The sequence below is a fragment of the Octopus sinensis genome, linkage group LG20, assembly GCF_006345805.1.
Source record: "Octopus sinensis linkage group LG20, ASM634580v1, whole genome shotgun sequence".
Taxonomy (NCBI): domain Eukaryota; kingdom Metazoa; phylum Mollusca; class Cephalopoda; order Octopoda; family Octopodidae; genus Octopus; species Octopus sinensis.
Window position 1 is genome coordinate 17,960,455 of NC_043016.1, and position 23,013 is coordinate 17,983,467.

General features: G+C 32.6%; 1 protein-coding gene and 1 long non-coding RNA gene across 3 annotated transcripts in view; both read left to right on the forward strand.

Annotated features, from left to right (window-relative positions):
* LOC115222574 (transient-receptor-potential-like protein) overlaps nucleotides 1-16,266 on the forward strand; it is a 113,922-nt gene extending 97,656 nt beyond the window's left edge. For both annotated transcript variants that reach the window (XM_029792849.2, XM_029792850.2), the window contains 2 exons: nucleotides 12,371-12,486; nucleotides 14,901-16,266. In XM_029792849.2, the coding sequence (XP_029648709.1) occupies nucleotides 12,371-12,486; nucleotides 14,901-15,333 (549 nt within the window). In that variant the 3' untranslated portion in view covers nucleotides 15,334-16,266. The remainder of the gene's footprint in view (nucleotides 1-12,370; nucleotides 12,487-14,900) is intronic.
* An 87-nt stretch (nucleotides 16,267-16,353) lies between these two features.
* Nucleotides 16,354-21,742, forward strand: LOC118767300. The gene is made up of 2 exons (XR_005003209.1): nucleotides 16,354-16,737; nucleotides 19,724-21,742. It is a non-coding gene; the product is annotated as an uncharacterized LOC118767300 (long non-coding RNA).
* The last annotated feature ends 1,271 nt before the right edge of the window (nucleotides 21,743-23,013 follow it).

Consider the following 23,013-nt stretch of genomic DNA (forward strand, 5'->3'; position numbering starts at 1 on the left):
TTATGAATTGTGTGTATATTTTTATTGTCATTATTATCATTAATAATTGGCAGGAATTACATATTGACTCAGTGACCAAGAATTTCATGTATTGACGTTTACCAATTTTGATAAGTGTGAATACATGAAAACTCTAAGCCCTTGAGTCACTCTGCAACTTTTGCTGATAATTAGTAGTAATAATAATAATAATTATTATTATTATTATTATTATTATTATATATATATATATTATATATATATATATATATATATATATATATGTATATATTCTATGTGTTGGTTGAGTTTTATTTTCCTGTTTGCATTGCCAAACATATATGTATATATGTTGGTATGCATTACATAATAATATTAATATGCAGAGATATGCATGTGTATAGACTCTACATTTGTAGTAATCATGTTATTCAATTTTATGTTAGATGTTTTATGTAAATAAAATACTCTTTCATATATGTACTGAAAACACACACATATACATGCATACACACACGCACATGTGCATATATATATATATATATATATGTATATCTATATAGGTGTGTGTGTATATGTATATATATGTATATGCATGTATATGCATGTATAAGTGTGTGTATAATATAATAATATATACATATATGTATATGCATATATAATACATATAAATATATATATAGATATATAACATATGCATATATATATACAGATACATTATACTACATATATATATATAATATATATATACATACATATATACCTATGTATATATATGTTGTATATACATATATATATATATGCATATCTATATATATGCTACATATACACATACATATATATATACATATACATAAATGTGCATATATAAACATATCCTAATATATATATATATATGTGTGTGTGTGTGTATGTGTATGTATATATTATGCAGTTAAGTATATATCCAGTCATAGAGTGATCAATGGTTTTGCATTCATAAAGGGCTCCTCAGACGTAGGATTCCATTACAGTCAGTTAGTAAGTAACAAAGAATAAAGAATCCTGGTGAGCAATGATGGGTTATCTCCCTTAGGCCAGTCCATATGAGTTAAAAAGAGGAATGGGGGAAGTCCATCCTTAGGTTGCTTTTAGTTTGTAAGGACCTATCATATCTATTCGATGAATGGGGAATTCCATGCTTGCAGCAGGTAGTGTTTGAAACAGATGCAGTGGCTCTAAATTTCTTGCGATGAATTCAACAATCCTGGTTTCAGAGAGTTTTTGAGGATTCTTGCTCGCTCCGCTATGCAAAGCTTGCAGCATCTGCTCCCATTAATGTAGGGTCATAAAACGGCCAGGATCCTATATTAACAGGATCAGATACTCCAAGTTTTGCATAGCTGAGTGAGCAAGGATCCTCAAAGACTCCCTCAAATGATTATTGAATTCATCACAAGAAATTTATAGCCACTGCATCCATTTAAACCCTGCCTGCTGCAAGCTTGGGATTCCCCATTCATCAATTAGATATGAAAAGCAACCTATATGCGAAGTTCCCTATTCCTTTTTTAGACCCATAAGAGACTGGCCTAAGAGAGGCTAATCTGTCCTTGCCAACCCAGATTGTTCATTCTTTCTTTACTTACTTACTAACTGACTATAATGGATTCCTACTTCTGAGGTTTGAAGAACTGTATGGCCTTTGACTTTAGAGTCTGATAGGTCCATGGGGCTAAACCCTTTATGAATACCAAACCATTGGTCACTCTATGACTGGACACTGACTTAACTACATATAAATACATTACTGCTCTATGCTTTAAGGTGCTTCTTTTTCGGATGTATGATGCATTCATTATATGTATATATATATATATATATATATATATATTATACATACATACATGTGTGTGTGTGTGTGAGTGTTTATAGGTATGTGTGTATGTATATATTGTGATAATGAAATCAAGACTGGTAATGAATTTTGAATACACTACTACATTTCAGATAATTGCACAATGAGTAAAAAAGAAATTTTGTCCCTTTGGCAAAATCTTCCACAGTTTTATAAAATTTTGTCTTAACTGATGAGATGAAATTCCCGTTTTATTTAATGTGCATAATCAGAAATGGAGTATTGAATGCATTCAAAATATCATACTTGGCATGACTTTCTCATTATACATATGACTCTGTGCCAATACACGCTAACCACCCTAAACTCCATTCTCACTGATGTTATAACTAGGATTTGGAGAGGTTTGTTCAATTTGACTTGGATCGGAAATTCTTGTAATATACAATGCTTCTAAATATAACATGAAATTTATGTTTAGTGTAGTTTTAGAAAATAACAGATTTTTATTTCTCTTTCCAGTAATTCTTAATCTTTCTGTTAAAAGACTTACTCCATTTTCTTCATGTGTTTCGTTTTGTCTTGTTTTAGTTATTCTGATTCTTTCTCATACTAAATCTTGCTTGTATTTGTCCTTGTGTTTTTGCTGTCAATTTGCAGCACACTTCTTAACAATTCACACCAAGAATTTACTTCTCTATGATAATCATATTTATAATAATCTATCGTGTTCTGCTGTTTGAAATCACATGGTTTCTCTTGACGATCTGTTTGTCTTTTTGACTTGCAATTACTTGCCATGTTTTCAAAAGTCCTCTGTACACTTCGTTACTCCTATATTACTCTCCTACATCAATCAACTCTAATATCCTTTTGCTTCAGCTCTCTTTCTTACTTTCTCCCACTCCCTCTCCACACTCTCTCTCCTTCTTCCCCCTCCCTCCTTCTCTCTCTCTCTCTCTCTCTCTGTTTTTCTTTCATTTACTCTCTGTTCATGGGTAGCAATTATCTTACTTGGAAGCAGATGATGGAAAACTCATTTATTACTGAAAATTGTCTCAGTGAATTCTGTTTGATCTGTGCAAGCATGAAAATAGACATTAAACTGATGATTTTATATATATATATATATATATATATATATAATATATATACATATATGAGAGAGAGAGATGTGTTTTTCTTGGTTTTGTTGTTTGTTTTACTGTGGTTACATCAACCTCCTGTAAACTCTGGACTTTCTTAGTGCATTCACAGGGTTATCACACAAGTTATGATGACCCTAATGACCCAGTCACATCTAGAGTAGAAGAGGACTGAACTGACAACAGTAAAAAATGAAATAATTTAACCTCTACTATATTATTGAGTATTCTTTCTATTGACAGTCAACATTAAACAGATACATTTATGTAGATTTTCCTAAATACATATATATTTACATACACCCTTCCTTCTTGTTTGAGTTGACTGGGCTTTCAGATTTATTCGACTAAATGTATGTGTAGTCTTCTCCCCTTTTGTTCTCTCAATCAAAATTTACCACCAACCTTTTATTGCGTTTTTACCACCCCAAAAACGCTACTATAGATGAATATCTATCTATCTATCTATCAGTGTATCTATCTATCTATCTATCTATCTATCAGTCTATCTATCTATCTAACTATCTCTGGTATTGTCATTCACTCACTCACTCTATATTTTATCAAGTTACTTCTCTAATTATTACCCTTTTATGTGGAGCCCTGTCTTCCTTCTTTTCTACTATCTTATCTTACTATATCTTTCTCTCACTTCTCCTTGACCATCTGTCTTGTTTGCTGGGTGACCACGTGCTAATTCTTTTTCTCCTACTCTTGATATGGATTCTCCACTTATATATTTATCTATCACAATAAATTTTCTTTATATTACTTTCTTTTTTCCTCATTAGTTAGCAATTATTTTTTCCCACCTATCTCAAAAAAGCTGCTGCTTTCTTCTTCTATGTTACTTACTTTATCATGTTACCTCCCTAAATCTCCCCCTCTGTACACATATATGTACAATCCTCCTATTCTTCAGTGTCCCATCAATAAATTTTTCTTTATACCCCTCCAGTTTTCATATTATTTTCTTTCATTCTCTTCCATTCCTTTCTTCTTTCCAATTCCTATAATACGGCGGAAAGAGAAACCAGCAAGTAAAGAATATTGATAGATGGACCATATATGTAGAAATATATATATATAAGCAAAATTAATAGAGTTCTCAGAAGTGACAGAGGGTGCTGGCTAGCATATCGCTTATGCTAAAATAATTTAGCCTTTAGGTTCTAATTGCTAATAAGCCACCCTTTTAATTTGTTTCATATATATATATATATATATATGAGAGTGACTGTTCTTCATGTTCAGAGATCATGAGGAAGATCAGCACCTACTTACAAATTGACTGCCAGAATCATCCAGTATTGTCATTTTCATCACTCCTTTATCACAGCAGGGCTTTTCTTCTTGCCTGCACTTAATAGTTTTGCCAACCAGTTTACAGTGTGGAGATATATGTGTGTGTGTGTGTGTGGATATATATATACACACACACACACATATATATATTCCTGCTGGCCTTTTGAAATCAGCATTGTGGCACCACTGCCAGAAACTAACAGTCAAGGCCAAAGGAAGACAATCGTTTACTTTCGTGGTGCTTTGGTGACTGCAAGATGGCAGTGCAGCTGAGGATCAATGGACAATGACAAAGGGAGATAATCACCCAAGGTTTTACCCTTAAAAACAAGGCTTTTCCTCTTCTCCATATTTTAAAGAGGTCTTAGGCCAGTAGTGTTTGAAGATACACCATAAGGTTAAACCCCTTATGAGCAAGAAATCCAGGGTAACCCTATAAACTGGCCTGATAGATTGCTATCCACTACACATTCTTTATTTTCTCTCCTTGTTTCTTTCTGTGGAAGAGCGTAGGCTCGAAACGTAAAGTACTTTTTCACTTCCCAAGCGTTATACTAATACATCTGTTTGTTGTCTACACCACCTGTCTTTGTCTTTTTTTTTGTGTGTGAATTCTCCCCCTATATACATATATACATATATATATATATCAGCATTGGTTGGATGGTTTGACAGGGAGCTGTCCAGATTCCAATTGTTGTGGCATCATTTCTATGGCTGGATGCCCTTCCTAACACCTACCAGCATGGATGCATTTATGCAACACCAACAAAGGTACCTTTTTTGTGCCACCAGCATGGGTATGTTTATGCTGCTGAATTTTTAGAATACCTTTTAGACTACCAGATCACATTTTAACTTTATTCAACTGATATATTATTCTATACACATTCACACAAACTCATCTCCCCCTCTTTCTCTTTTTCTCTTTCTTGTTGCTCATATGTGACCATCCACCATCTTTGTTTTCCTCACATGACCATCTTTCTTTTCCTACATGGATGTTCAAAAGACTGGACGTTTTATTTCTCTCTCTTCTATCTTTTCTCTTTTCAAAGAAAAATATTTCTCCCAGCATTCACAATTTTCCTCTCATTCTGGTCTAATGACCCTCAATGTTTGTTTTCATTTGGTTTCCTTGTCTGTCTCCACTGTCCTGTTTTTGTTCTCAGCTTTGACCCTCCATAAATCCTAAATTTTATTTTAGAATTTATGGGAGCAACTGTCTTTGAAGACTCATATTGTCGTCAAATGCTCGAAATGAGGAACAGATAAACAGCAGACAACTGATGAAGGGTCCTTTCTCTGTGTTTACTTATCCTGTTTTCCATTTTTTTTCTCTCGTTTATGTATTTAACTCGTTTGTTTACTTGTTTCTTGTTGTTTGCACAGTTGGTGATGTCTTGTACCCATATATGCATTTATATATATATATATATATATATATATATCCTGTTTTTAAAAAATTTTCCTCCATTTTCACCACTTCCGTCTTTTAGTATGTGACCTCGTGAATACCACCGGCGATTTTTTTCCCCTGTCCTCCCGTCTCGGGATCTTTCCTTCTCCTATGTTTCCGATAAAGAGCTCTGCTCGAAACGTCAAACCCTCCTTCTTCCCTTCTTTCCTGAGCGTCCAATAATACTTTATTTGTTCCACATCCTTGCGTTGTTGTCTTTTTGTTTTCTTGTTTGGATTAACTTTATATATATATATATATATATATATATATATATCTGTATATATAATATGTGACAATTTATCATGGCTACTGAATAATTGTCACATACTATATTTACAGATGAATTCCTGTATTTACATAATGTGTGTATAATAGAAACAGAAAATGGAATATACGGGAGACTTTATTGATCAAAATGTTCATTTCAACACATCCTGCATCATCAAAGATCTCAGTATATTCATTCATATGTTCATTATTTTCGTGTGTCCTGCACATGTTATTGAAAGGGACAATTTGATTTATTGTGATACAATGCAAAAATAATAAATATTGAAAAAATAAAAAAAAAAGCATAACAATAAGTTTCTGAAACCTCCGGATACACGAACACGACCATGTATGATTTGTCTGCCCTTGAATAGTTGATGAAAGTGAACTTTGCAATAAATGTTTTATATCTGGGTAAAAGGAAAATTGGTAGATATTAAGTTTAGTTATGATATATTACATGTTATGTGTGTGTATATTCGTCATGGCGACGAGCTGGCAGAAACGTTAGCACGCCGGGCAAAATGCTTAACGGTATTTCGCTTGTCGTTACGTTGTGAGTTCAAATTCCGCCGAGGTTGACTTTGCCTTTCATCCTTTCGGGGTCGATAAATTAAGTACCAGTTACGCACTGGGGTCGATGTAATCGACTTAATACCTATGTCTGTCCTTGTTTGTCCCCTCTATGTTTAGCCCCTTGTGGGTAATAAAGAAATAGGTGTGTGTGTGTGTGTGTGGGTGCACATGAGTGTTAAGTTGGTAAATTATCATCTATTTGAAAAAAAAAATTGGTCTGAAGAACTTTGATGTTCTCAACAATATATGTCTGCAAGATGTGTGTAATTTCAAGTGATGGTTATGTTGTTGGAAATTGTGAATGGATTTTCATAAGATTCATCTATTCTTATGTCTAAATTATCTCCCTAGTTTCTCCCATGGGTCATACATTTAAATTACTTCTATCAATTTGATTCTTCATTTATTTTTCTATTCTAACTCTGTCTTCCTCACTAATTTCATTGACCTTCGATATTTCGATTTTATATATATATATATATATATATATATATATATATATATATGTGTGTGTGTGTTGTGTGTGTGTGTGTGTGTGTGGTGTGTGTGTGTGTGTGTGTATGTGTGTGTGTGTGTGCAAACTCATATACACATACATACTTACATACATACATATATATATATACGTGCAAATTCATCACACATACATTCTTACATACATATACATACGTACACACACAATATATATATATATATATATATATGCAGACACAGACATCCAAACACACACCTTCATAAATTCCATTTTGTTAGAATTCTTAAATTCCTGCAAAACCTCCACCACCAAAGAACTACCTTTTTCATCACTGTTATCATCATCCACCTTAACACACAAACATTTTGCATTTGACTGGACACCAACACCATGAGGTATCACACCCATTTCTGTTAGTTCCCCTTAATTGTTTTGAAAATTATTGTCACTTCCACCTTTTCACATTCGTCTTCGTAATGCCGTCTTGATCTTCTGCTGAGTAGAAATTTTTTATCACTGTTTTACTTAATCACTATTTACCTTCATTTATCACCATTTTCACCCTTTAATCACCATTTATCACTGTTATCACCGTTTATCACTGTTTATCACTGTTATCACCATTTATCACCATTTAATCTGTTTTATTTTCTTTATCTTGTCCATCTATTTATCACTCATATAACTTAATTCACTTAACTAATTCAATTCAACTTCTCTGAATTTGTTTTATTTATTACAATCAACTTATATTTGAACTGGAGCTTACAAGAATGTAATTGCATGCATCTGTGTGTCTGTGTGTGTATGTAACAAGCAAGTGTGTGTGTGTGTGTAAATATGTACATGTGTGTATGAATATGTACATAAGTGTGAACACAACTATATGCAAAAGAGCATGCAAGTGGAATTATGTATAAGCATATGTCTGAATATCAATATGGATTACATGAATTTATATGCATGTATATACACATGGATATTATATATGCAAGTTCATTGCAACAACACATAAGTGAGCATGCTGGTTTTTTATTTGTATTCCTCTGTGTACCTACCTGCCTGAATATCCCATTGATTTAAGTATATGAAAGGTAAATCTGAACGAATAGATTCATATGCATGTATATTTATAAGTCTATAAGCATGTATATGTATTGTATATATTGTGCAAGCATGCATGTATTTGCATGCATTTGTAAAGGAATGTGAACATGTGCACATGTACATACATTAGTGTGAAAGTAATACATGTTGCATAATGAGTTGTCCCCTAGAATTTCCAAACAGACCCTAATATTCTTTTCAAAATATTGTTTTACCACTGTTCACATTCCCTTTTGTTCTTTCTATTTTCTTCAATATATATATCATCATCATCATCATCATCGTTTAACGCCCACTTTCCATGCTAGCATGGGTTGGACGATTTGACTGAGGACTGGCAAACCAAATGGCTGCACCTGGCTCCAATCTTGATCTGGCAGAGTTTCTACAGCTGGATGCCCTTCCTAACACCAACTTCACTGAGAGTGTAGTGGGTGCTTTTACGTGCCACCAGCACGGGGCCAGTTAGGCGGTACTGGCAACGACCTCGTTCAAATGTCTTTTTCACATGCCACCAGCACAAGTGCCAGTAAGGCGACGCTGGTAAAGATCACGCTCAAATGGTGCCTTTTATGTGCAACCGGCATGGAAACCAGTTAATCATTCTGGCAATGTTCACACTCAGATGGTGCTCTTTGCAAGCATATATATATATATATATATATATATATTATTATTATTATTATTATTATTATATTATTATTATTATTATTATTATTATTATTATTTGATTCACTCATATAGTCACAATGTCATATGACAATATTTTCCCAAATATTTCCTTTTCTTTCTGTACCCTTTTATTATTAACCCTTTAGCACTCACACCGACCTTATCTGGCCCAAATATTCAGCCTGTTTTATGTTCAAACTGGCCAGGTGCAGCCTTTCACACGTACCCTAACAATGCCATTATACAAGTAGGCAAACCACATCATCAAAATCCTAAAAACTACGAGATAATGCATGATTAATTCAAAACAATGGATAAATAAATATTACATTTGACATAGTTATCTGAATGTAAAAGCAGCTTATACACCCAGACCCCATCCCATCTTGGCTTGCAAAGCACAAGAGAATAACACACTCAGTATTCAAGCTAAGTCCAGCATCAAATTCATTCTTGTGAAAATCCTGAAAGCTTTCATTATTGAATATGAAAAGCAAATGGCTTTCAGCTCATTATTAATGCTATCAGTTTAATTCATGGAATTCAACACATACTCAATAAATGGCTATTGGATCAGTTCTTAATAGAATTTTTATTAAATGTTTCAGATTTAAAGATCATAAGGTGAAATACTGTTAAGTCCCATAATCCATGAGTATTGGCTCCCAAATACATTAAATAATGTATCATTAAAGCAGAAAAATTTCTGCTTTTGATCAGTGTTATTTACAGATCAAAACTATGTGTGTATATATGTATGCATGTGCATGTGAATTTGTGGTTTTGTATGTTACTTTGCATATATGAATGCCTTTAACATGTCGGCTAAATTCTTTATGCATTTTTGTTCATGTGAGCAATATAAAATAGTAATAATTAATATTGTGTCCATGTGTATATGTGTTTGTGTGTGTGTGAGTGTGCACGTATGAATATAACTGTATAAAATACAAATGTGCATCTGCCATGTATGTATGTATGTATGTATAATAATATTTACATCTGAAGTTGTTTACATGCATATGTAAAATACGATCTACTTAACTTTTTTTTACTCCAATAGATGTCTGTACATACATATATAATACATGTGTGTGTGTATACGTACATATGTGTGTGGATATATGTGTATGTATATATATATATATATGTGTGTGTGGAGACCGAGGGAGAGAGAGAGAGAGTAATGCAGATAAACACAATTAGGCTTTGTATAAATATATATATATACATATATATATACATAAAATACAGTGTACATTTAAACACATAAGGAATCCACTCGTGGGATTCATTAATAATGTAGAAAGAACAGCTAGGTTCTATAACTACAAAGTTCTATGTGTTTAAATGTATACTGTATTTTATGACTAATACATAGTCTTTGGACTAAATTTTTACACGTTAGACCACTGGAAATGGAAATTTTATTTAATTTCCATTTCCTTTTGATATGATTAAGTATATATATATATATATTCTTTACAGTGAATTTTGAAGTTTTGGCCAAAGATGGCTTAGCTGGCTGGAACTTCGAAGTCACTGTCAACAACATTCTTGTATAAGAATAATAAATTTGTACTCTACAAAAGTATATAGAGTAACCCATCAGATTAATGTAAAATTGGTTTTATTAGAACTGAACATAAAAACAAATATTAATATATACATACATTCACACACACACACACACACACATACACATATATGTCAAGCCTAATCTTGTTTTTCTGCACTATCTCTCTCACTGTGTGTGTGTGAGTGTGTGTGTGTGTGTGTGTGTGTGTGTGTGTCTTGGAAAGCCTAGTTTTGATTAAAATAAGGATGTGAAGATATTTTTTCTGTGCTTTTGATGTGCAGGTCTTTTGATGATAATTTATTTTATTAATGCCTATTGTTTACCTTGAGTGTTTTCTCATGACATACCTGTTATATGAATATACATAGTTTGAGTTTACACATTCAAATGAAAGACTCAGTACTTCAAATATAGAATTAATATATTTTATCCTTTATTTCAGAAGCTGAGAGTTTTACACCAACTTACCCTTTTGATACCAACCCTTTTTCAGACTAACCCCGCTCGCCAGTTCTCTGATATAAATTCCCTTGTTTTAAAGGGATCTAAGTTAAAGCATTCCATCAAACTTCCATGTTAATTTATGTCCCAAAGACAAACTTAATACTGACATTTATTTTATTAAATACTTTATCTTCAAAATTAATTGAAACAAAGACGAAGTATTTGAACAACAGGGTTGTGTTGCTACTGTGGATTTGTGTATGTATTTGTGTGTGTATAAATCTATATACATTTATATTGTATTTATATTTAATACATACATACATATATACATATATCCACATATACATACATATATAACAAGTTAAAAATAAGTCATTACATATTTTTCCTTTATTAGAGCACATTATATAGGGATATTGTTTATATATATATATATATATATGTATGTATGCATATGTATATATATATTATACCTCTATAATATACATAAATATGTGTGTATATGTATGTGTGTTTATGTAAATATATATATGTGTGTATGTATCATCATCATCGTTTAACGTCCGCTTTCCATTGCATGTATGTATGTATGTATATACATGTATATAGATATAAACAAACTAATATTTGTTTTTATAAGCATCAGAATGTGTACTGTATGATACAAATAAGATGATACTTTTTTCAAACGCAGAATTCTGCATGTAGAAATCTATATACATTTATATTGCAATTATATTGTATTGGGGATTGTGGGTTTCAAATCCCATGGCTGTTTGTTTACAAATTTTTCCACTTTATAAGGGTAATTTACCCAGTATTTCTGCTGTTTTAACAGCAATTCTATGTATGGTAAAACTATCAACTTCTTATTTGTATTGTACAATACACATTCCAATTTTTATAAAACACAAATGTTAGTTTGTTTATATTTGTATACATGTAGTTGTTCAATTATCTATTTATTAATGTCTAAATTTAAGAATGAATTTGTCAGAGGGCAGTTTAGCTTAATGGTAAAGCACTCAGCTGGAGTTTCTGTGTTCAGAAAAAATATTAAGATGTGTGTGTGTGTGTATGTATATATGTGTACGTATATATATATATATATATATAATGCATATATGTATGTATATCTATCTAAATATCTATCTATACATATATATATATATATATATATACACACATATATATATATATATATAATATATATAAATTAGAGAAAAACCACTATTATGCAATTCAAACACTGATAGACATAAATCAAATCATTGTTTGAATTGCATAATAGTGGTATTTTTCTAATCTATATATTTATATTGTGAAATTTGATTTAATACTAAATTGAATTTTTCCCTGTAAGTTTGGAGTTATACTCCTTAATATTATTATTATTATATATATGTATATAGATATATACACACACACATGTAAATATTTATATAGAATGTACATATGGGTACATATTAATTATTTCATATTAAATGGTAATTGCCATTGGTGCTGTTTCTTGCAGGATGTGATGCGACGTTTGGTCAGTCGGTATATTCACCAGACCAAAAAGCAATTACGTCAAGATGGTGTCAATGAAGATGATTTGTTGGAGATAAAACAAGACATATCCAGTTTAAGGCAAGTATATACAGTTACAAAAGATAACAGGTATTGGTGGTGGTGTTGGTGACGGTGGGGTATTTTACTTACCATGTGTCTATGTTATTTGTTGTTGTTGTTGTTGTTGTTGTTTATAATTCAAATTAACGCCGATCAAGGAAACCCCTCTTCAAATGTTCATTTCCATCAGCAATCACGTCCTGCTTCAGACAAAATTTATCAAGAATTTATGTTACCTTGTCACACATTTGTCTCACTAATTAACGTGCTGGACAAAAAGCTTAGCAGTATTTCATCTGCCAAAAAGCTTAGCAGTATTTCATCTAAGTACAAATTTTACTAAGGTTGAATTTGCTTTTCATCCTTTCAAGTCGATACTATAAAGTTCTAGTATGTATATATAATATATATGCACATAATTATGGATTTCTATATATACATATGTTATAATGGAATAATTACTATGAAGCATTGTGTAGAATATATTGAATAAAGAATCGTAAGACCAAAACAATGTGAAGTAAATGCAAAGTAAATCACAAGAAAACAAATATGTGAATTAATGTAGACTTACCTTGTATTCAATATTTTGAGGTTATGAACCCATTTTCAAGAAATTGACAAATGTTGCCAATGTACGTGTGTATCACGCGCATAAGCAACATTCGTCAATTTCTTGAAAATGGGGTCATAACCCCAAAATATTGAATACAAGGTAAGTTTACATTAATTCACATATTTGTTTTCTTGTGATTTACCTTGCATTTACTTTGCATTGTTTTGGCCTCATCCACGATCTTTTATACAATACACATGTGTGTGGGAGTGAGGTGTTTTACTGTCTGCTTGCCTTAACATCATGCAATAGTTCTAAGCAAGTGGTAATGTCTTGCAAGTGGTGTCCTTGTTCCTAATCTTCCATGAAGAAATATCATCTGAATATGGTGAAATATTACTTCACTTGGAAATAGATGAGGTTTGGTTGCAGGAAGGGCATCAAGCCATACAAAATCTTTCTGGTCCATGTAAGCATAGAAAGTTTCATCCATCTGTCTGTCTGTGGCTTGTGTGGTAAGTAGCTTGCTTCCCAACAACATGGTTCCGGGTTCAGTCCCACTGCATAGCACCTTGGGGAAGTGTCTTCTACTATAGCCTCAGGCCGACCAAAGCCTTCTGAGTGTTTTTGGTAGACGGAAACTGAAGTCCATTGTATAGATATAAATATATGTATATATTTGTGTGTCTGTGTTTGTTCCCACCACCATTGCTCGACAACTTTTGGTGTGTTTAGATCCCTGTAACTTAACCATTCAGCAAAACACACTGATAAAATAAGTACTAGACTTACAAAGAATTAGTCCTGAAACAAGTAAAGAGACTAAAAGAATATTCTCATCCCCATCATTACATAAATATGAAGTACCTGCATGAAAAGCCATCTTAGCAGCCCCTGACAAATCATTGCAAGTCTTTTGCCCTGGGCATATCATTGTATTAGGCCATATAGTATTTATTTAATTACAGCAACCCAAAACATACATAGATCAGAATTTGGCCCCTTAGATTTGTGAGGATACCAGACAACTGCCCAGTGTGCCCATGCCTTGAGATGGCACTGGCTATATTACTACCTCACATTATCCAGGGTGTCCCCCCCAAAAAAAATTGACATCATTTGAAATGTAAATGTCTGAGTAACTACATGTCTGAGGCAAACAAAATTATACAGGTTTCATGCTGAACAATAAGAGCTACATTCCCAGTAACCAAGTGTGAGTATTTCAGAACATGTCCGTTAAGTTCACCGTCATCAGTTCACTGCAGGGAAAGTTCACCGTCATCAATCCATCATTTTGTTTTCAATAAAATAGTTTTTAACAATTAATGGGGAGATACTATGTTAAATATAATATAATAATCATCATCATCATCATCATCGTTTAACGTCCGCTTTCCATGCTAGCATGGGTTGGACGGTTTAACTGGGGTCTGGGAAGCCCCAATGATAATATAATATAAAATATAATATATTTAACTATTAATGGGGAGATACTATGTTAAATGTGTCAACAAGTGACCAGATTGTGCTTCTTTTTCGGATGCATGACCCACAGGCAATATATATGTTTGAGTGTGTGCGTGTGTGTGTGTCTGTATTATACAACATGCTTCCTTCATATTCCTTTTACCAAATCCACTCACAAGGCTTTGGTCAGCCCAAGGCCTTAGTAGAACACACTTAACCAATGTGCCATGCAATGGGACTGAACCCAAAATTATGTGATTGACAAGCAAACTTCTTACCATACAGCCACGCCTGCACCAAAAACAATGGATTTTAAACAATGATAGTGAAGATAAATGTGTGTGTATGTATGTATGTATAAATGTATGTATGTGCTTATTTCAACTTCTCTTTTTTAATTTTGCAGGTATGAACTACGAGAAGACCGCAAAAGAGAAGCTGCTCGCGCAAGTGGACACATTGACAGTTTAAAAAGAGACATAATCCATTCACTGCGTGGCTCTTCCCCAAATTCAAGTCCTTTACGTAGTTCAAGCATTGACAAAGGGCAACAGCTTCAGCAATATCATGTACCGCAAACTCAACAGCAGCAAACGCATGCTCAGCAACAACAGCAGCAATCACAGCAACAGCAGTCAAGCTCGTTGTCACTGTTGACTCAACAGGACTTGGAGAGTTTGAAACGGGGAATAGTAAGCAGCATTAAAAATGAAATGCGCGAGGTGATAGCAGAAGCAATTCAACAATCCACCGCCAACCTTAATAACAACACCCCACCCTTGGTTCTACCCTCGATAAACTCAGAATTATACCACACACACTTATACACACAATTATGATTAGGGATAAGGATTAAGAATAATAAAAGTTTGTTTTTTTGTTTTTCCATTTTAACAAGAAAAAAAAAGCATAAAATATTTACCGTCTTTGATTTAGTATGTTCTTGTATTGTTTTCCATTATTAACTGAATTTTTTTTTTTTACAGTGAGATAGGAGTCAAAGACATGTCAATAAACTAATAAGCATACCCAAAATATTGGGTGTCATTCTCAGGTTAAGGATATTTAGAAAAATTGTTCACTTAACATGGCTTTTTCTTTTTATTCATTAATTTAATTTTCCACAAATACAAGGAGAACACACACATATCTTCACACACCCACATGCTCATGTACACACACACGCACACACTTATACACATGCACACACATACATATTTCTTAAGTATGTTCACATATCTTTGACAAGGAATAAAAACACATTTGCATAAAAATTTGAAACTCAAAAGGTAATGTCTTCTTTCCAAACTAAATTTTCAATTTTATATTTTACATATTCTACAGTTTACACTCCTCTTTATAAAAACTATCCAACAGTCCAAAGTAAGATATTTTTAATTTCTAGTTTTTTTTTTAAAGGGGTGGGGGCCATAGGAGGGCGAAGAGTAGGGTTTCTGATGCAAATTAAATCACAATTTTCATTGATCATAATGAGTAGCAACTAAAATAACACTTTGGGAGGTAATATATCTTAATGAAACAGGACAATTAATGGAACAAAAAAAAATTATAATTTTTTGATAATATTAATACCATCCAAATCAAAATTATTTGTCTTGGTTTCAACGATGCAAAAAGTTTTTAGAAATTTCTATGCACACACACGAACATGCATACACACACACACATACACATGCACACATACACACACACACATACACACACACATACATACATGCGCATGCACACACACATGCACATATACATATATATACACTTATGCATATAAACATATATATACACTCATGCACACACACATACATACATGTGCGTGCACACACACATGTACATACACATATATATACTCATGCACACACATGTATATATAAACACACACATGCACACACATGTGCACACACATACATACATACATACATACACACATATCCTATAAATGTATAAAGCAACAAAAGACTCCTTGCTTATTTGACTATGCCGACATCCCGAAAATAAAACATAATCTCTCATTACCATAATTATCCTTCCACATTAACTACAACAACAACAACAACAACAACAACTGCAACAATACACCACTGTTTTACACTAGCTGCTGCACTCAGTGTATTGTCTCTTGTCAACTGTCAATTGTCGTGTCTCACATGGCGACACCAGGGACTGCTGGTCTTCAGATGCCACCAATCACCCGGATTCTTATCTTGCTTGAAGAAATGTCATATCTGGTAAATATATCTTTGTTAATTAATTTCATTTAAATTTTGAGTGTTTAATTCAGAACTCTTTTACTTGTTTCAGTCATTTTACTGTGGCCATGCTGGAGCACTGCTTTTAGTCGAGCAAATCGACCCCCAGGACTTATTCTTTGTAAACCTAGTACTCATTCTATCGGTCTCTTTATGCCGAACCACTAAGTTACGGGGACATAAACACACCAGCATCAGTTGTCAAGCGATGTTGATTGGGGGGGGGGACAAACACAGACACACAAACATATACATACACATAAATATATATATACATATATACGATGGGCTTCTTTACCAAATCCACTCACAAGGCTTTGGTTGGCCCAAGGCTATAGTAGAAGACATTTGCCCAAGGTGCCACGCAGTGAGACTGAACCCAGAACCATGTGGTTTGTAAGCAAGCTACTTACCACCCAGCCATTCCTATTATGTTTTTTTTTTTACATAATATTTAGTTTAACCCAAGGCAGTGAGCTGGGAGAGCTGTTACCATGTCAGGCTAAACGCTTTGTAGAATTTCGTCTTTACATTCTGGGCTTAAATTCCATCAGGGTTGACTTTACCTTTCACCCCTTTGGAGTCAATGAAATAAGTACCTGTCAAGAACTGGGGGTCGATGTAATCAACTTATCCCCTCCCACTGAAATTGCTGACTAATGTTTAGTTTAACCCTTCAGCATTCAGATTACTCTGTCGAATGTAATCCTTGTTTATTAACATTGCTTTGAGTTAATCAGGTATTATCTCAGAACTTTTTTTAAGGTGGTGAGCTGGCAGAATCGTTAGCATGCTGGGTGAAATGCTTAGCAGTATTTTGTCTGCTGCTATGTTCTGAGTTTAAATTCCGCCGAGGTCAACTTTGCTTTTCATCCTTTCGGGGTCAATTAAATAAGTACCAGTTATGCACTGGGGTCGATGTAATCAACTTAATCCCTTCCCCCCCAAATCTGAGATCTCGTGCTTCCAGTAGAAAGGATTATCTCAGAAGTTTGAGATTTCAATAATGTAATTGTTCAGTTTTTGTTTTAGAATGACATTGTAGGGCAAGTGTGAGAGGCCACATCTGGCTGTTTGAACATAAAATGGGTAGGATATTTGGGTTGGATAAAGGGTAAAGAGTAAAGACCATGAGTGACCATGGGATTACAACCAGAAAGTTCCCCTCAGAGGCACAAGTCTGGGTAAAAGCCAATACAGCTTGGCACCAGTGACATCACAACTCATTTCTACAGGTGATTGAACTGGAGCAACATAAAATAAAGAGTCTTGCTCAAAACACAACACACAGCCTGGTCTAGGAATTGAACTCACTACCACATGATTGTGAGCCTGAAACTCTAACCACTGAGCTATGTGCCTTTACTAAGACCGGTTTAAATGCTAAAGAGTTAACTTAGGTTTGAATACAGAAACAGGTGACTCATGGAAGTATGGATATGAGGTTATAGGTGCTTGGTGCCAACATACACTGGAAAAGGTAATGGATGAAAAGGGGGAGATAAAAATCCTCTGGGACTTTGATTTCCAGACAAAGTATTGGAGCACCGAAGGCTGGATATAGTAACCTTAAGTACCTTATAATTAATGTGGTAGTGCCAGGAGATAAACATATCATCATGAAAGAAAGAGATTGATAGATATGGAGAGTTGAGAATTGAGATCGCTAAGATGTGGCTGCTGTGAGAGCTGAACATTAAGGTTATCCCTATTTGTCATCATAGCATTGGGTTCAATACCACCCAATCTGAAAAAAAAACATCTGAAAACTTTAGAAATACCCTACAATCTAAGTGTATTGCAAAAGTTGACACTACTTGAAACTGCACGCATATTGCATAAATTACTGTCTGTCTGAGGTCCTTGTTGTGACTTGACAGACAGTACAAACACCCGGCAGCCAATCAACAACATTACAGGCTTAACCAACATGTGTTCAGTGATGAAACCATTCTGCATGCCTACATTCTGTGTCCGGGGATTGCTAACTTGTGGTGTTACATTGAATAGTTGCTGTCACATGTGGGACAGATATGTTAGTCAGCTGAGTCTGTAGTGATGATTGCCCCACTGCCCTCTTTCAATCAGTCATGCAAAGCAGTTTTTATTTGCCTGGTAGCTGTGGCAAAAGAGTGTGTTTGGTGGACAAGGCTGAAAGGCATGAGAACAGATACATTCCTCTTTGGTAGAGCTCTCATTGACTTCTTCAAGTTTCACTTGAAAAGAAAATTGAGAGTGAAGAGGGAAGTGCTGTCCTCGAGTGAGTTTAGTAAAAGGTGGATGAAAGTTGCAAAAATGGCAAGAGAGGATGGTACCTCTCTAAGTATAGACCTGTGAGCCGGAGAGAAGGAATTGGAGAGGGCACCTGCTCTTGGGGTTTCAGGGAAAGCTCAGACAGCAAGGTTCCTCTATTATCCCTAGAAGTCTTCCAGTATCAGGAGGGCCACATCTCTATCATCCCCCCCACTATTTTTTTTTTACTTTTGTATACTATGCATATGTCCCTTCTTTTTTAATGTACACCGTGTATACTTGCTTTTTTTTTTTATCATTTCATTATAAGTAAACCCCCACACCTTATGTCTGTCTTTGTACTGTCCCCCTCATCCTTCCCTCTTGTGGCAAATAAATGAAATTATTATTATTATTATTATTATTATTATTATTTATATTATTATTATTATTACTATTTTTATTATTATTAATATATTATTATTATTATTATTATTATTATTTTTATTATTATTATTTTTATTATTATTATTATTATTTTTATTATTATTATATATTATTATTATTATTATTTTTATTATTATTATTATCATTATTGTCATTATTATTATTATTATTTTTATTATTATTATTATTATTATTATTATTATTTATTATTATATTATTATTATCATCATCATCATCATCATCATTATTATCATCAGCATTATTATCATCATTATTATTATTGCAGAATTGCTGTGACTTGTTAGAAGTGCGGAGAATCAACAGATGCAACAAATTTAATTAAACTGTGCCAAGCAAAGAAAATAAAAAGCAAAACAAAAAAGAAAATCGACGAGAAGTTAGCCAGAATACCCTAACCTTGCCACCATGTCTTAAGAGAAAAAAGGAAAAAACACACCCATAAAAGTTAAGCCAGTCTGTTGAAAAGGTGGTGCTAAAGCCGATTCTATATTATTTTTTAATCCTGAAGCCTTTGCAATGGACTTGTGTATATAATACATTTTATATAAAACAATATTTCCCAATACGTGATATAATAACATGAAATAATTAATCAGCTAATACTTGAATCTTGAATCAACATATATATATATATGTTTATATATATATACACACACATTGTTGATGTCATTAGAATTTTATAAACTTTTGAGAGAACGTGAAATAATTCTTTTTTGGAGAAAATAGTTCCAGCAGTACATTTCATATAGCGATAAAGAATAGCATGTAAATTGCGGGACTGAAAACCCCTTTCTGAATAGAAAATGTCAAAGGCAGCCTTCAACTTTTTCTATCCAAAACGGTTTTTCAACCCTTATTTACACATTATTCTTTACAGGTGTATGTGATGTACTTCCAGAACTACTATTCTAAAAATGAATTTTATATATACATATATATATATATATATATATATATTATATATATATATATGAAGTCTCAGTGGTGCAATGACTAGTTCTCAGTTTCGAATCCTCATCTCACGAATCACAGATCTATTTTACTTTCAAACCCTTAAGAAAGACACGAATGATGATGCAACGTGTCATCTTATTTCGCTCTTCGAAAATTCAATCTGTTGGCATGAATGTCACATCTTCCAATTTCTGGTCCCACCCAGCGCCACTACTACCAGTCACTTACTAAATGGGGGAGGGGGAAGAAACAAGCAAAAAATTAATTTGTCATGCCGATAACAGAAATCATGTTATTTGAGTTCACAAAGGAGTGTGTCTTGACATTCTAGAAGTAGCAGTCAGATCTCTCCCGAATCTAACCTTGAAATTTTTAATTTAAAAAAATGGAAAGAAGGGTATATTTTACAATGTAATTTCTGACATACAAAAAAAAATTTAATAAACAGAAAAACAAAAAAAGAAAGGAGCAAAATTATCCTGGCTGGAACACATCTATTTGGCCAGTGCTGACCAGGGGCTAAATAACAGCAACAATGTTATTTATGCCTCTTTACCTTATTTAGAATGATTTCAGTTTACATATGTGATTCCAGCCAGTCAGAGAGCCTCTGCTACGAAGACCAGCTAGAAATAGTATGGGTTTGCTCAATCAGGATGAACCAAAGGCAAAAACAACAACAACAGTTTATGTTACTAATGCTCCCTCATCTCCATACACCAACCCCTTTCGTTTTCTCTATAAATCTGAGAAATCAATCATGGTCATTAAAAAAACAAAATGGGAGAAAGAAAAAATTTTTTTAAAAAAGTCCTTATTATTGTTATGTGTGTCAGCAAATATTGACAGAAAGGAAATCTAAAACTCAGTTTAATTTCATAGTCATAATCCCTTCTTGCATTATTTATATTATCAATGCCTCTGAGAAAGGCATGAATGCTACATCTTACAAGAACCAAATTTCAAATTCACTCTCTCTTATAGATTTACGAGTGAGGCTTTGTACCAATCTAAGAACTTGCATATGCGTTTAAATTAATTTTAATGTCAATTGCAGAAAAAAGAAAATTGGAGAGGAAAGAACGAAAAGAATTTTAATACGTCAAGTACCAGTAATATCCTGGATATTTCGATTTTATCAGTTATTCACTTTCACTGTAGGATTGTTGGGGGCCTTGTGCCAATGTAAAATTGTAAAAAAAAAAAAAAAAAAAAAAATGAAAAGAAAAAATTAATGTTTTAACATCTTGGCAAATACCATTTGAGAGATGAAGCAAGCTCCATGGAAATCATTGAAGTGTAGGTCTGAGAGCTGCTTCCAATTCTTAGTTAAAAACAAAAAGAAAGAAAAAAAAAAGCAGTCATATCATGTAAACTCATTACTGTAACTAATTATAATTAAAACACATTACTATAACTAATGATTTTGTGGCCTTGAGCCTGAGTCCAATATCAGTCTATTGTAAAATTATATAAGTGTATATATATACATACATTATATACAAACAAAGTGCATTTAAACATTTTTCTTTTTGTTTTTGTTGTTGTTCTTGTTATTGTTATTAATATCATTATTGTTATTGTATTATTATCATTATTATTATTATTAGTATTATTATTATTATATTATTATTATTATTATTATTATTATTATTATTATTATTATTCGTATTATTATTAATATTATTATTATTATTATTATTATTATAATTATTATTATTATTATTATTATAATTATTATTATTATTATTATTATTACTTTTCCTTCTTTTTCTTTTCTTATTTCGAAAGAAACTATATAAATTAGACAGCAAATTACTTGTTATGGGTAAATGACCACTTGAGTTTCTGGAGATGAGAAGTTGGTCTTTATCGGCAGCCATCAATTCTGTAGCATGTACGTGTGGGTTTTTTGAGAGAGAGAGAGAGTATGTATGTATATATATGAGTATGTATGTTTGTATGTATATAGTAAAGGTATATACTGTATATGTATGTACATATACATATGTATGTGTATATATATATATATATATATATATATATATATATATATATATATATATATATATATATATATATGTAAATATGTATATCTGTTTATGTGTATGTATATCTGTATGTATGCATATATATATTATATATATATATAACTATTTCCACCTCTTTTATATATAAAAATTTTATTTGTATAGATCTCTAATCTTTTTTCAACTCTCTCTCTCTCTCTCTCTCTCTCTATATATATATAATATATATATATATAAATATATGCATATAGATATATTTACAAACATATGTATGTATATATATATACACATATAGATATACAAACGTGTGTGTATGTGATATATGTGTGTATGTATATATATATATATATATATATTATATATATATATCAAGTATTCTTTTTTCTTTATGACAGCACCTACAGTTATTTTCTCTGTGTCTATGAGTGTGTGCGTGTGTGTGTGTGTTTGCATGCTCATCTGGTTAATTCAACATGAATTATTCATACATTTTTATGAGTGAGTAATTGCAAATGTATGCGTGTCTATTTTATATGTGTGAGTACGTGTACATATGTGCATATGTATGTAT